At 40.8% G+C, this 13,949-nt stretch overlaps 1 protein-coding gene across 8 annotated transcripts in view; it reads left to right on the plus strand.

The window, feature by feature from the left end:
- The first annotated feature begins 1,008 nt into the window (after nucleotides 1-1,008).
- The window catches only part of kif21b (kinesin family member 21B), a 68,451-nt gene continuing 55,510 nt past the window's right edge, over nucleotides 1,009-13,949 (plus strand). For 5 of the 8 annotated variants that reach the window (XM_030135253.1, XM_030135258.1, XM_030135259.1 and 2 more), the window contains exon 1: nucleotides 1,010-1,429. In XM_030135253.1, coding sequence (XP_029991113.1) covers nucleotides 1,389-1,429 — 41 coding nt within the window. In that variant the 5' untranslated portion in view covers nucleotides 1,010-1,388. Of the gene's footprint in view, nucleotides 1,430-13,949 lie in introns of all 8 variants that reach the window. The other 3 variants (XM_030135257.1, XM_030135260.1, XM_030135255.1) reach the window with 2 other exon arrangements.

Genomic DNA, 13,949 nt, shown 5'->3' on the forward strand with positions numbered 1-13,949 from the left:
TGCGATTATGTTGCATTCATGGACTCCTCGTTTTAGTCATGTAAAAGTGGAGTAAAGTTAAACTGAAGTCAAAAAGGACGAAAAGGCAAGAGCACACAAACCATTTGTCATTTTGATGGTGCAAACAACTACTACTGTTTTCTTCAGAGTGAGGGACAGAAATATCCTGCAAATAATTTATAATTAACCTAAATTTGTAGGAAGTTCTTATTCAGTAGCTGGTTGATATGACACTCAAGTGACGTCATAGAAAATGCGTTTTGGTTTTGATATGAAGCAAAAAGCTTTTAGTTCCTCACAGTTTCTCCCCTGCAATAACAATAGGCATTTAATAATAATAATAATAATAATAATAATAATAATAATAATAACTTTATTTGTATAGCATCTTTAAAAACAAAGTTTACAAAGTGCTTCGACAGAGGGCACAACAGCAGGATACATGAAGCAAACAAAAACACTAAAACAGAAGCAACACAATTAAAGAGATGTATGAAAGAAATTAATAATTAAACAGGATTAAATTTAAAAATTAAAATTAAAAATAAAAATTAAAAAGTTAAAAAGGGACAGACATCACATAGAAGCAAGTCTATAAAAATGTGTTTTAAGAAGTGATTTAAAAGATGTCACTGATTCTGCAAGCCTTATCTCCTCGGGCAGGTCGTTCCAAAGTCGAGGGGCCCTGATGGAAATTTGCACGTTAATTCACTATATTTAACTGTAATTTCATGTAATAATAATCACTAACGTTGCCCCTGTGGACAACTTTTCCATTTTGTAGTTACATTTAAATATCCAAAAATATGTGTTCAAATAATTACAAGCAGAGAATATTGATGTTTAAACTACTAACTATTCCTATTTCAACCGTTATTTCGATTTCTGGCTGTGTTACAACATGTTAAATTCTGAATGGGCAAATGCTGCTTTGTCAAAGGGCATGAGGTCACCACAACGCTTACATGTATTAGATTTCCGACGGTCCCTGAAGGCAGCATATACCCCCTACAGTTTACGTCTCCAGCTCATTCAGCCTGAACGCGTCTCTCACAGAAGCGCTGTGGTTTCTGAGGAGCGATCATATGCTTCGCTCATACGCTCTTAAAACAGGATGTAGCGGCTGACACAGAGTACGGAAAGAGAAAAGAAGCGGGTTTAAGTCTGCGATGTGACAACCATCACTTGGCCAGAAATGAGCGCCCCAGCGGAGCAGCAGCAGACAGGAGGAGTCCGGATGAGGCAGCTGACCGCCGGCAGATCTTGACGGCTGCTCCCTGAGACCTGAGACGCCGCTTCTTCATGCCGCAACGCACGGTTTACACACACTGAAAAGTCAAACACAGCCCAAATATCCACATCCACGTTGGTGAACCTTGAAGGCGATAATGGCGAGCCAAGGCGACTGCTGTGTGAAGGTTGCGTTGAGGTAAGCCTCCGTCTGTCTGCAGAAATCTGCCGACCTTTGCAGACCATATTGTGTCTGGCGGTCAATTAAATCAATCCTACACACCTTTAATCTAGATTAATACCAGCCCTCCTTAACGCCTCTTCCCATTGTAAGATCCCTGCTGCTGTGTGGGGGTATTCACCTTGTTTTGTAACACATGGGTGGTGCTCTGCACACTATTGATAAGGCAAAACGTGTCAGTGCCACGCTATCTCCATATGACTGTTTTCATGTTTTGGGGGCATAAGTTCCTCACAGCATGAGTCCTGTTTTTGTGTGAAATCTAGGTTCGCACACTAAGTGACAAGGACAGCTGCAGCCAGGTGCAAGGAGGGGAATGGGCGTTTCTGCCTAAATCAATTTTTGTGTTCTCATTCTCACAGCCCAGCTTGTTCAGCCTCCCCTCTTCCTAACTCAGTGTTGTGAACGCCTTACATGTGCATGGCTGGAGTGGCTTTACACAACACAGGCTTGTGTTTTCTCTGCCTTAGTCTGCAAATGAATCGAGCACAAAGAGATGCCCTCCTTCACAGCGGTGTCATTCACTGCCTTTGTTAAAAATGCACCTAAAAGCTCAGGCAGCACAGCAGCTTTTTGATTCCTGTAAGGTTGTAGCCCATCAGTTGGATGTTTGGATGAGGATAAATGCAGATTTAATTGTTGGCTCTTGATGTGTAGTAGTTTGTAAAATTGAAAGGCATGACTTGTGTGTGATTGTGGCTCTGTGTGTGTGTGTGTGTGTGTGTGTGTGTGTGTGTGTGTGTGTGTGTGTGTGTATTCATGCTTATTTTACAGTGTGTGTGGAGCTGAGGCGGTGGTCTGACAGTCCCACTGTCCTTTTACTCAGCAACTCCCAAACTCTGCTTTGTCAGCCCATCCCAGTCGGTCATGTTGTGTCCCATTAATGAGGGGTTTGGGGTATTATTTCAGATGCAGTGCTTAAAATACAGATCATCATGTAATCAATATTGATATACTCGTGCCTGCTCTAATTGTGCTGATCTGTGGTAAGCATACTGTGAAATGTAACTATGCCTCATGAAAGACCCATCTGGGGAGTTTAGACCCAGTTTAGAGGCCATTGATTGGATTTAGTGGGGGTTAATGGTGGGGGTGGGCAGACTGAGCAGCCTTTAAGGCAAACCTTACAACTGATGGCCCTATTCCCCTGGGGATGTTTGAGAATCACTTGTCAATCAGCCTCTGAGTGACTCTCTTTTGTGCTTGCTCACAGCAACAGTAACAGGAAGCGTGGTCGGTTGTGCTGACAAAAATGCAGAAAATGAAGGTATAAAGACAAGCCACAATGACAGCTGGTGGCTCCTGCTGCTGCTCAACTCAAGTTATTGATTCATGTCTAGAGGACAACTCTAAACCTTGTTGTTGGAGTGTAAATAAATGAGCGAAGGTGACTGATGGCACTGTATGCACCACACTTGTGCTGTACTAGTGTGTCAGTTTTGATGATTCAGTAAAGACTGAGCAATTCGATTGACACACAGAGCAGAACGGTCACAGACACACTTAATGCCGAAGTCAGCAGTGACCTATTAGCAGGAAATTCACATTCTCATTAAACTGAGTTAGTGTAATTACACGTCTCCTCTGGTGGGCAAGCAGCACTCCTTTTCATCATGTGTGATGAGTGTGTATTTACATGCCCTTTAACTAGCACTGAGAGTGTCTCCACATTTGACAGGAAATGGGAAACACACAAATAAACACATGGATAAGGATAACTTCCTGCTGTGTAGTGACGGTTTTCCCAACGAATGCTGAGCGCCTGCTTTTCCCTGAGAAAGTCGGCCCCTGATAAGAGAGGATGGTGTTTAATTGCTCCCATGTTTTGCTGCCCTCAGGCTGACTGCATTAAGCATATGTCTGTGTGTATGTGTGTGTGTATCTATGTGGAGGGCAGTGAGGTTGTTTTTAGGGTCACACACCACACACGTATACACACATGCTTGTCTGAGTTGCCGGAGTCCATTTCCTGAATGTCTGCACGGCCTTCCCTAAACAATGTCCAGTGGCATGACCTACAATCCTGCATCCAGACTCGACTGCTTGAGGAGTAGATGACACACAAACCCACACATTTAAGGTCAGCAGCTCTGCATTGCAGACCAGTCAAACATGATGAGATGCATGTAATGTAACCGAGCATTAAGTAGCCTTTGTTAAAATGCATCTTTATACAACTACATTCACATAAAAGATGAACTTAGTATGACTCTTAGGCTGCAAAAATAAGAGTATCCTACATTTCCTCAGCTCATTTATTTTAATCTACTCTATACACACACACACACACACACACACACACTCGCAGGTGTACTTGGAGTTTCACCTCCAGGGTACGTCCTAACTTGGTGATCTTAAGTCGAGAGCTGCATTTGCCCCAGATTGAAAGCTTTATGTTAGGGCGGCCTTTGAGCGTTCATGTGCTGCTATAAATGTCATTGATCCAGCCTGTGTGTGCCTGCATGTACTGTGGGTGTAACTTGACATGAGAGTTATGAGCAGTGTGTACATTTCCATTTGCATATTGATCTCTCCCCCCTCTCTCTGCAGCTCTCCCACTTATACTTAGTCATTTTAGACCAGCAAGCAACTCGTTTCTTCCACCAGGGTGCTAACTCAGCTTCCATAGCTGAGTATAAATAGACACAAAGACAAATCTGTTTAGTGTGTTTAGTGCTGTTGTGGTCTTTGACCTTGTGACTGCTGGTAGACGTTCTCACCTTAACATTCTGTTCCTCGAGGCTCTCCTCTCTGAGCTCGTCTTTGAGCTCGGTTGCTTAAAATTAACCAGAGGAATCACCAGGCAGTCCTGTGTGTGTTTCACAGATGATGACAATGATGAGGTTGACTTAAAACATAAATTTGGCAAAGAAAGAACAAAGCATTAAGTGCTCTTTCGGACTCTTGTTGGATAACTTGAGCATTTCATATGGTTATGATGCAGAGTATTTTAGCTTAAAAGCAAAATCCTTGATGGAAGAAAATGATTAATTTATTCTTTTATGTCTGTGCTGTTTTAATAAGGTGTTTAAATTCAGCAGAATATTTTATACATCCATAAAGGTGCAAAACAAAGTGGCGTCAAAACAAAACACGAGTTGCAGAATACAACTACGGGAGGGGCCTCTCACAGCTGATACACAAAGGCTTTATATGGGAGTAAAAAAAAGTTGGTGTTTTGCTGTTGGACGTATGTCCTGTGTAGGCTACCAGTCTCGCCTGTTTCCTGTGTGTGTTAACAGTTTGCCACACAGGCTGTGTGTGTCTGGGTTACACCTCCCCAGGGGGCTGCCTTTAAAAGGACTGGACTTCGGTGGGAAATTTTAACTTTTTGAGAGTGTGTGTGTTTGTGTGTGTGAGACAGTATGCACCAGTCACAGAGTACTGCTGCATTATAATCTCCTCATGAGTTCATTCTTACACTTGGTCTCAACATTCATCCCCCCTCCAACCTGCTTGTGGTAGATTTACAGTTGCAGTCGTTGGAGGAAAAGTGAAAGCTGTTTTTCTTTTAGTTGATGGGAGTCGTTCGCTCTAATCAGAGGTTCGGCTTCAAACAAAGAAAGAGGCGCAGGAAACATGACAGAGCACACACCCAAGTACCCTGTCCACAGCCGTTCATCACTTCCTCCTCATGCTGGCCCGTGGGTCACATGCTCTTTTTGTTGTTGTTATCCTTCAAACCCATTGGACCTAACAATCCTCTGTGAATGTCTTTTGTGGCTGCTGTGTGAAATAAGCAGCCTGTTTAAAATGACTCAGCATTATTTGCATGTCTGTTATTTAAAAAAAAAATGACAGTTAATATTTAAAGCTTGGATAAAACAGCCCGCCTTATGTGGAGTATGGTAGTAATGGTTTATTTGAGGTCTTTTGTCATCACCTGTTTTTATAATAGTAAACCTGTTGCATAATCAGGCTCTAAAGGCTCAAGAGCTTTGTGATGAGATTGTGGCTGACAGAGGAGGTGGAAAAGGTCCACAGCACAAAGAAGTCAGGTTGCCAAGCTACAACCCTTAATCTGCGTTTTCCAAACAATAACATGACTTCACTTACGGACACATCTGATGACAAGCACACAATCAAGCCTGTTAATTATTTCTGAGATGGTCACACCAGTTGAGATGATGAGCTGATCTGTTTAAAGCAACAGATCAGAAATATTAGGGACATCAGGATGATTTTGACGACGCTCCGTGTCGATCAATTGTGTAAACTGGTGTGTTGATGAACTTCTCCCTCGTAAGTGCTTCAGCTCTCCCAAATGGTTTGCTGCTCTTGCAGAATGACTTCCTGTAAGGCTGCTGCTGGACTATCCACACTTCCTGTTCACTTCCTGCTTCGTGAGACACTTCTTTGCCCATCGACATGATTTAGTTAAAAAAATATAACCTCTGTAAACTTTGAAACTGACACATTCTGGAGCTGAAGTGAAAGCATGGGCTGGTGTGTGCAATGTCCAGGTTTACGCTATAAAATACCGCTTTATTTAATCTAGAAAGAAAATTGTTCCTGGTTCTTTTACCAATAAAATGAACTCATTCTAGCTTTACTATGATGCAATTTCACCTTAAAGTAAGTAAAACTGCCTATGTGTCTATAGTATGAACTAGTTCACTGTATGTTTATTCAATGTTAAGGTATTTTTCCTTTCAATACCATCATATCCCTTTACTAACATTTAAATGGAACAAAATGTAAACAGAAGCTTAATACATTAGTTTCTGTGTAAACATAATCTCTTCCTGAATCATGTCACGGACTTTCCTAGACCGCGATGGTGAACAAACAGCTCCCACAATCCCATGAGATGTTACCACATCATCTACAAGTATGCGTTTTGTTTTATTTTGTTTGACAGAGAGTCACATTATCCAGAATTTGGTGGCACATCACCTCTACCAGTAGCGTTGCTCAATGCTTCTTCTAAATAACAAATAGCAAAAAGATAATTACTGTTAAGATGGAATTAACAATATTACACAGCCTGCCCTTGTGAGTACCATAGCCATAAAAGCGAACATCAGTAAGTTTTTACAGCTACACATATTACAAGTCTTGCTTAGATCAGGGTTTTTTCGTAGTGTTCTATAGTTTGCCTCATCCTTTTATTTTCTCTTGTTTGAGCCTCTCTGTGTTGTGGGCAAACTAAATCATGAAGCTGTGGCCATAGTGCTGGAATTCCACCAGCTTTCTCTCCCCCTGCTTCGTCCACCTCCCATCCACCCACTCTTGCACGTGCAAACACACAGACTCACACAGATCTGTATTTATCTGAATTCAGTTAGGGATGAAAGGCCCTTCAGTCTGAACATTTGCATTTTTGCGTTATCGGGGTCTCATCATATGTCAGCTGGATTTGCCCTTTCTAAATAGTCCTAACCAGAAACATTCACTCCATTTTAATGCAATGAAACCATTTATTTTCAACAAAACAAAAGAATTTCCTATTTTCTTACATTTTAGTGATGGTTAAACATATTTCTTAGCGTTTGCGGTCTGCGTATTTTGATGAAGCGGTCAACCCATTTATGTTGTTGACATGGTTGTGGTCAGAGAGAATTGTGCTGTGTTTGTGTGGGAGGGGATGAGGCAGCGAAGCCCCTTTAAACAGAGCACCTCTTGGGTTAGAGTAGACAGAGGACACAGTGTGAATGAGTCTGATGTCACTGCAGGTCTTTGTGCTCTGTGCTGAGCTTGCAGCCACACACACTCACATTCACAGATAAAGACGACCAAGGGCAGCGGGTTGGAGGGTAAATGGGGATGAAGACCAGCTTATATTTGAAGAGAGTGCGGCAGAGATGAAGAAGAAGAAGGAAGAGAAGATGGGCTTGTAGAGGGCGTTGCTGATGTGTTCTTTTCTTTATATTCTCCTCTCCCTCTTGTGAAAAGAGCATTGCTTCCTGCAATTGAAAACTACAAATACAAAGAAAAACCAAAGAGGAAAAGAGGCAGAGGAGGGGGCCGAAGGGCGGAGTGAGGAAAAAATAAAAGAATATGTGTCTTTTTTTTTGCCATCAAAAGGGCTACTGTAGCATACAAATATAAGCTCACAGTCAAACATGCAATGATTGTGCGTCCATGTGCGCGTCTGTGCATCATGTGCGTATGAATAATTTGGACACAGCTGCACGTGTTTGCCATATTCCCCCAGAGGAAGGAAGAGGCAGAGAGATGGGAGCCCTCAGGTGTTGTGTCTAGACTGTAAAGTCTTTATTTACTTCTCTGTTTTATAAAATGTTCTTTCATATTAAATGACATTCTCTTCTGCTTTTGTAACTGGATAGCTGACCTGTTTCATGCACCGGTGACTGTGTTAAAATCCACCTTCCTCCCTCTTCATCTTTATTTCACTAAATCACATACATCATCATCACACACAGCATTTCCTTATTGAAATCCTTTCATTGTTTTCTTTGTTGATTTATTCTTCTCTCATTTCATTTCATTGTGCCATTCCTGAACAGCAGCGTTGTCGACAAACCATGGATGTGGCTCATTAAAAAAAAAAAAAAATCTGCATAGATGAATTGGTGCCAGATCGTGTGCTGTGTGTTAGCATGCTTCAGTAGGGCTGCAGTCGGTGTCCGCTGAACTACACATATAAAGGGGTGGAGTTGATGTGTTTGTGTGTCTGTGTGTGAGACCAGCTGGCCTTTAATCATCCTCAGTGTTAAGTAGCTTAATCACTGCTGGAGTTTGTATCTCTGAGTATGTTTTGTATTGTTGTGCGTGACAGCAGACAGAAGTTCAAGGCTTTAAAATGGCTGAATTCAGCATTAAATAGTGAATGAACAGATAAAAAAAAAAATCTGCTTTATATTGTAAATGAATGGCCCATTTTTCCCTAGCTTTATTTATGTGATATTTAATTCACTTGTAGACCATTCACACTAGCTTTGATTCATTTTTAGACAGTTGGGAAGGTGTGAATAAGACTGACTTGTTCTACAGTGATGGATAAAAAGTATAGGATAATGACGTAGGACAGCGGTAACACCGTTAGAACAACATTTTTGGCTAATCCTATAAAGTGTCCCGAAGAAGGCAGTAAGCTACAGAATGATACTGACACCATGCAGCTCTTCCAAGAGTACACACACAGTAAGTTTTCCAACTAAATTCTGCATCGTCTGATTCACACAGTAATATTAGCTGCTATTTTGTTGAAAGTGACTCAGCAAGTGTCTTCAATGGCCATAAAACAAACTAAAATATGAGCAGGACTTTTCAGCTAGCTCCTAATTTCCCCAGTGGCTGCTGTAAACAAGGATATCAGTTTTTTTTGCAGCGTTGAGGTAACAGCCAGACAAACAGTTTTAATAAATGTGCAACATCCTTGCGGTTTTCAGGCTGAACAGTTACACATCCACTGGGCTGTGTAATGGAGAAATAAACCTGGAAGCCAGAAAACTTTGCTTATTTTCTCAGCAAGGAGTTATCGTTCAAGTGGCACCGTCTTTGAGTCTGGTATGCACACATATACATCCAACTCATAACAGTACTGTGCTGTAAACTCAAGCAGATTTTGTAGCAGACAGTGTAGACGTACAGAAAAATATGAGTTTTACGAGGAAGAATTTCTGTGCAGACACAACGCCAACACACTCTCCGAAACATCTGAATCCCACACAGGTGCTAATCTTTAGATACGCGCTTCACGAATGGAAACTATAGCCACATATTTCCTGCAGCCTTCTATCTTGTCTGCTTAGTCCTACTCATAAAGTGCTCAAATTTCTGCATTTTGCATCGAAGCCCATTTAGCTTTTTATCATCTAACCCCATCTGTCTCTGATTTGAGGAACAATACCCATGTGAGTGCATGTACCTGTAAGAAAAGCAAGGACTTAAGCCCCTGGCTGAGTTTACATACCTACTGGCATGGTGGCCGGTTACATTAGCACTCATACTAAATGTTGTCTGACAGAGTGGGAGACAGGGCTGGTGGTAATGCTCACCAACCCTGCAGGGAGGCAGACAGACGAGCAGAGTCATGGCAGTAGTCTTCAGCAGCATGGTTCAGTGTAAACTGAATGTGAAAGGAAACGGTGAAAAAAAACTCATATTTTGAGTTTCTTCTGTGTTTTGTGTATTAGATTTTGACACTTTTTGCCACCTCAAACCTATAAATATTCTACAGTTCCTAGTATTTTGTGTGGATCTGTGTGCACTTTTTTAGTTCAGGTGGTGTTTTTTACTCACATTTATTGGATGTGAGTCATTCTTCCCATTTACATAGCCTGTAAAAAATGAGAATTTTTTTTTCCTTTTACCTTGTGTAGAACGTATAAATTATGCGGTCTATTGTTCTGCCTTAAAGCCAACAATGAAAGTAGTCACAGAGCTGGATATACATTTAAAAGGGAGAGCTGGAATCGTGGGAGCAGATTGTGACATTTTGATGATGATCTTGTGTATGATTTGCTGTTGAACACACCGGTAGTAGATGATCTACTGGAACTGAGAAACTTGTGTCATTATTTTCTGTGAACTGGAGAAACGGCAACCTTCTTACCTTTTGGGAAGATGACCAAATGACCCACTGTTATTACTGGTGTGATCACATCGATGACATTTGTGTTAAAGGAGTGATATTTAGCTTTTTTAAAATGGAATTATGCATTTTAAAACATTTCCCTGTGGTCTACATAAACTGTAAATGCTCTGCTTGGGTCTGAATTCTTCATTAATTAAACTCCACAGGTCCATCTTCAACCCTATTTCTGAGTAATGACACCAGAAAGGTCGTTTTGAGCGCTGGCCCTTTAAATGCACATGAGCCACTTCAGGCCCCGCCCCCTCCAGGTTGTTGGCTGTGCTGCTCTGTCCTGTTCGACCAACAACTGAACATTTTAGGTAATCGGCTCAAAGTTTGAACATATTTTCAGTGTGGACTACAACCGCTGCTGCTGACAAACAATTATGTCGTACTCGGAGAAATGTTCGTCAGAAGTCTTGACCTTACATGTGCAAATGTCATAACGTAACTAGTTATAGACCTAACAAATTAAGAAGGAATTAAAATGAGTTGTAGAAATCCACTTGATTTTTGCCAAAATGAATATGAAGATAGTTTTGCAGCATCTGGAGGGTTCAAATTCAAACTTTTTGAACTATTAGGGTCCCCAAATACACTAATAAATGTACCAAAGACTAATAAAAGTGGGTTTAGCAAAATATGACCCCTGTAAGAATAATAATAGATCCCAACACTGTTGTATCACACCTTTTACTTAAGTCACACTTTGGGACACTATTATGCCAGCTTTGTTTGGTTTACTGTAAACAGGCATAGCTGGCATAAAAAGTGTCTTCTTAAAAGCAATATAGTAGGATCTTTGTTTAATATGGGTATTATTTCTTTTTTTAAATTATTCCAGGCATTTTGTGGCTTTATTTCACGGAGGACTGTAGAGATATGACAAGAAACAATGGTGGAAAGATGGGAAATAAAAGGCTATAAAGATCTCTGCTTTGAGTCGAACCAAGGAGTTGCAGTTCCCATGAGAAAATTCCACTTACACGACATTGTATGTAATAAATTCACATAATGTAGGCACATGTAATTTATTATTATTTCTGTTTTGCGATAAAACCATCACATCTTAAGACATTAATGTCAGTACCACATTGTATGTGCATAATATATTCCAGACCTTCTTCTTAAAGGCTGATCAGTGAAAGGAAGACGTGAACATTTTCTGTTTTGTTGAACATGTGTTTCAGTTCATGTTCTTTATTGGCCTTCTGCTTTTAATCTCTGATCTTGCTCCCTTAATGAAGTCAGCAGCCTCTCACTGCCACGGTCATGTACTTAACTACTACCTATGTAATTATTTAGGTGACCCTTTGTGAAATACGCAGTCTCTGTGCCATAAAACATGTTGGATAAAAGCACTGAGTATCCATCAAAAAAATCAAATGGCGTCTTAATGGCCATTGCTTCCTCTGCTGAAAATAATTGGAATCAAGCAGAAAGTGGCTCGCACCTCTCCGACCTTGACAAGGCCGTCTGTCATGAAAATGTAGGAAAGGAAGCTAATTTGATTCTTTCTTGCTCCTCCACCTCCCCCCACTGAGCAGCCGACAAAGCAGACGAGGGGAGGGAGGGAGGGGAAATGGGGTGGGGGGTGTCGGAGGAAGTGGGATGGGGATTGACCCAGAATCAGCTCCAATGATGCGGACTGATGTGCCCTTGTAATGACAAGAAATGCTTGTTTGAGATCGAATGATGGTTACTAGTCTTTGACAGTTGTGAAGTTAGTTTCTGAGTCAGTGGCACAGTTTTCACATTGTTTGATGATCAATGCCAAGCTGAAAAATGTATTGAGCTCAATATTGTTTACTGTTATTGCTATAATTTTAGTCATATATAAAATTTGTTGCATCACTCATAAACCTCAGTGTAAGAGGAGGCTTTTGTCTGTGTGAAAAGCCTGAGGGCAGGTATGCGCAACTGCAAATAGATGTAGTGTATGATGAGCTGTTTTTTTGCAGCAAATAGACAGGCAGCGTCTGCCTCTCAGTTTTGTTTAGTACTTTGTATTTCATGCATAACCTGTTCAGCTTATCTCACAGCCTCGTCCTGCTTTAAGTAGTTTTAATGGTCTCAATATAAAAGTGTGATATTTGAAACCCTCAAGTGTCCTAGAGATCGCAGCCTGAGCTGTTGGCTTCAATATTCAGTTCTTTTTCAACATTGTTTGTTGTCACATCTCATTCGTTCTGTCAGTTTCAAGGACACTAGACAAAGGGAAAGTCCTCGGTGGCATATTTAGACAGGCCTTTTAAACTCAGGATGACAGTCTTTGTGTTTGGAAAATGCATTCCTGGTAGAGATGGTGAGAGATTGTAGCTCCACTCGTTGATCTTTCTTGAACAGTCGACCTAACTCTTTCCAGTCAATGTAGGACAACTTTGTCCTTGCAGTCTGGCTCTGTTAAGAGAATGCCTGTGATGACATCGATTAATACGGTTTGCTCATTTGTACTCCAGTGTGTGATAGTGCATGCTAACATGACCAGTCAAACCAATGAACACGCTGTATGTGAGCCCTGCTCCGCCTTGTCGCCGATTACCAATCAGAACCAGTGCCTTGGGCTACAGCCAGACTGGGAGGGCAGTTCAATAGATAAGGTTAAAGTAAAGCTTTATGAACAGGCTTGCATTTATGTGTGTAATGCTGAATAAAGTGTTATTGTCATCTGATTGTCAAATGACCTTTAGTCTAATGCAGAAAGTTGAGAATCACGTAGACATGAAGTGATTTTTTTTAAATGCAGTTTTCTAATCATTGTTGCAGAGTGAAGTATCAATTTAACTCGATTAGAGAACAGATGTAAATAACAGGACATGAGTTGGACTGCAACTCTGGATTTCACTTATTATATGCAGTGTTACTATAATCAATCAGGAATTTATTAGCAAACTGTCAATCATAACATCCTCTAAATGGGACTGTGCCATGACAAATGTCTGTATCATACCAGTTATTAAGCTGCTGAACACAAGAAGGGCTTTTAGAAGGAATTTAAGGGCTGTATTCTAGAGTATAGGGTAACAGTCATCCATGGTTTTTGGCAGTGGTTCTGTTATTGTGGTCATCCACGTTCAGATTGTGTTGGCTGTTTTTGATACTTTTTTTGCTGATATATATTGGATGGTTGGGAATGGATATTTGTAGTAATGTCATGAGTTCCTTGTGTTGATTTTTGTCTTAACATCTGAGGATCATGTTGGAAATATGTTTACACTTTAATACATTATGATATATATTGGATGGTTGGGAATGGATATTTGTAGTAATGTCATGAGTTCCTTGTGTTGATTTTTGTCTTAACATCTGAGGATCATGTTGGAAATATGTTTACACTTTAATACATTATGATTTGGATTTGTGTTGTTTCATCAATAAATACAATCAATCAGTCAATCGATGCCAACATTGAGTGTGAAGACAAAGAACAATGTGAATCTGAATTGGAGCTGTTTGTATGGGGGAAAAAAAAGGTAATCTGCACGAACATCATTTTTACAGTTTCTGCATGTTGACACCTACCTTTACATAGCCGACTGTTTTCATGACAAAAGTTTATATACAGTGATAATATTTTGGCTCTATCAACCACTGCTATTTCCAATTACAGTCTTTTTTTTTTGCCGCTATGTGTGCCAGTTATATCTTAATGACAGTCCATTACACTGGCCTTGATCAGACAGTGAATTGCACTCTGGGAGAGCCACCACATGTACATAAGCTCGACGAGACAAATGCAGAATGGATGTGACAGACGGTTGCCACTCGGGGTCTGCCTGCCACCGCCTGGGAAAGCCAGCTGTCCACTCCCAGCGTCAGACACTGCTGCACTTCCTCTACTCTCACTTATTATGCACACTGTTATCCTTGCCTTCTTATCTACTTATTCCACACTTAGTGCTGTCCTTCATTTACTTCACACATCACTGCCCAAGT

Source organism: Sphaeramia orbicularis, chromosome 5, assembly GCF_902148855.1.
Source record: "Sphaeramia orbicularis chromosome 5, fSphaOr1.1, whole genome shotgun sequence".
Taxonomy (NCBI): domain Eukaryota; kingdom Metazoa; phylum Chordata; class Actinopteri; order Kurtiformes; family Apogonidae; genus Sphaeramia; species Sphaeramia orbicularis.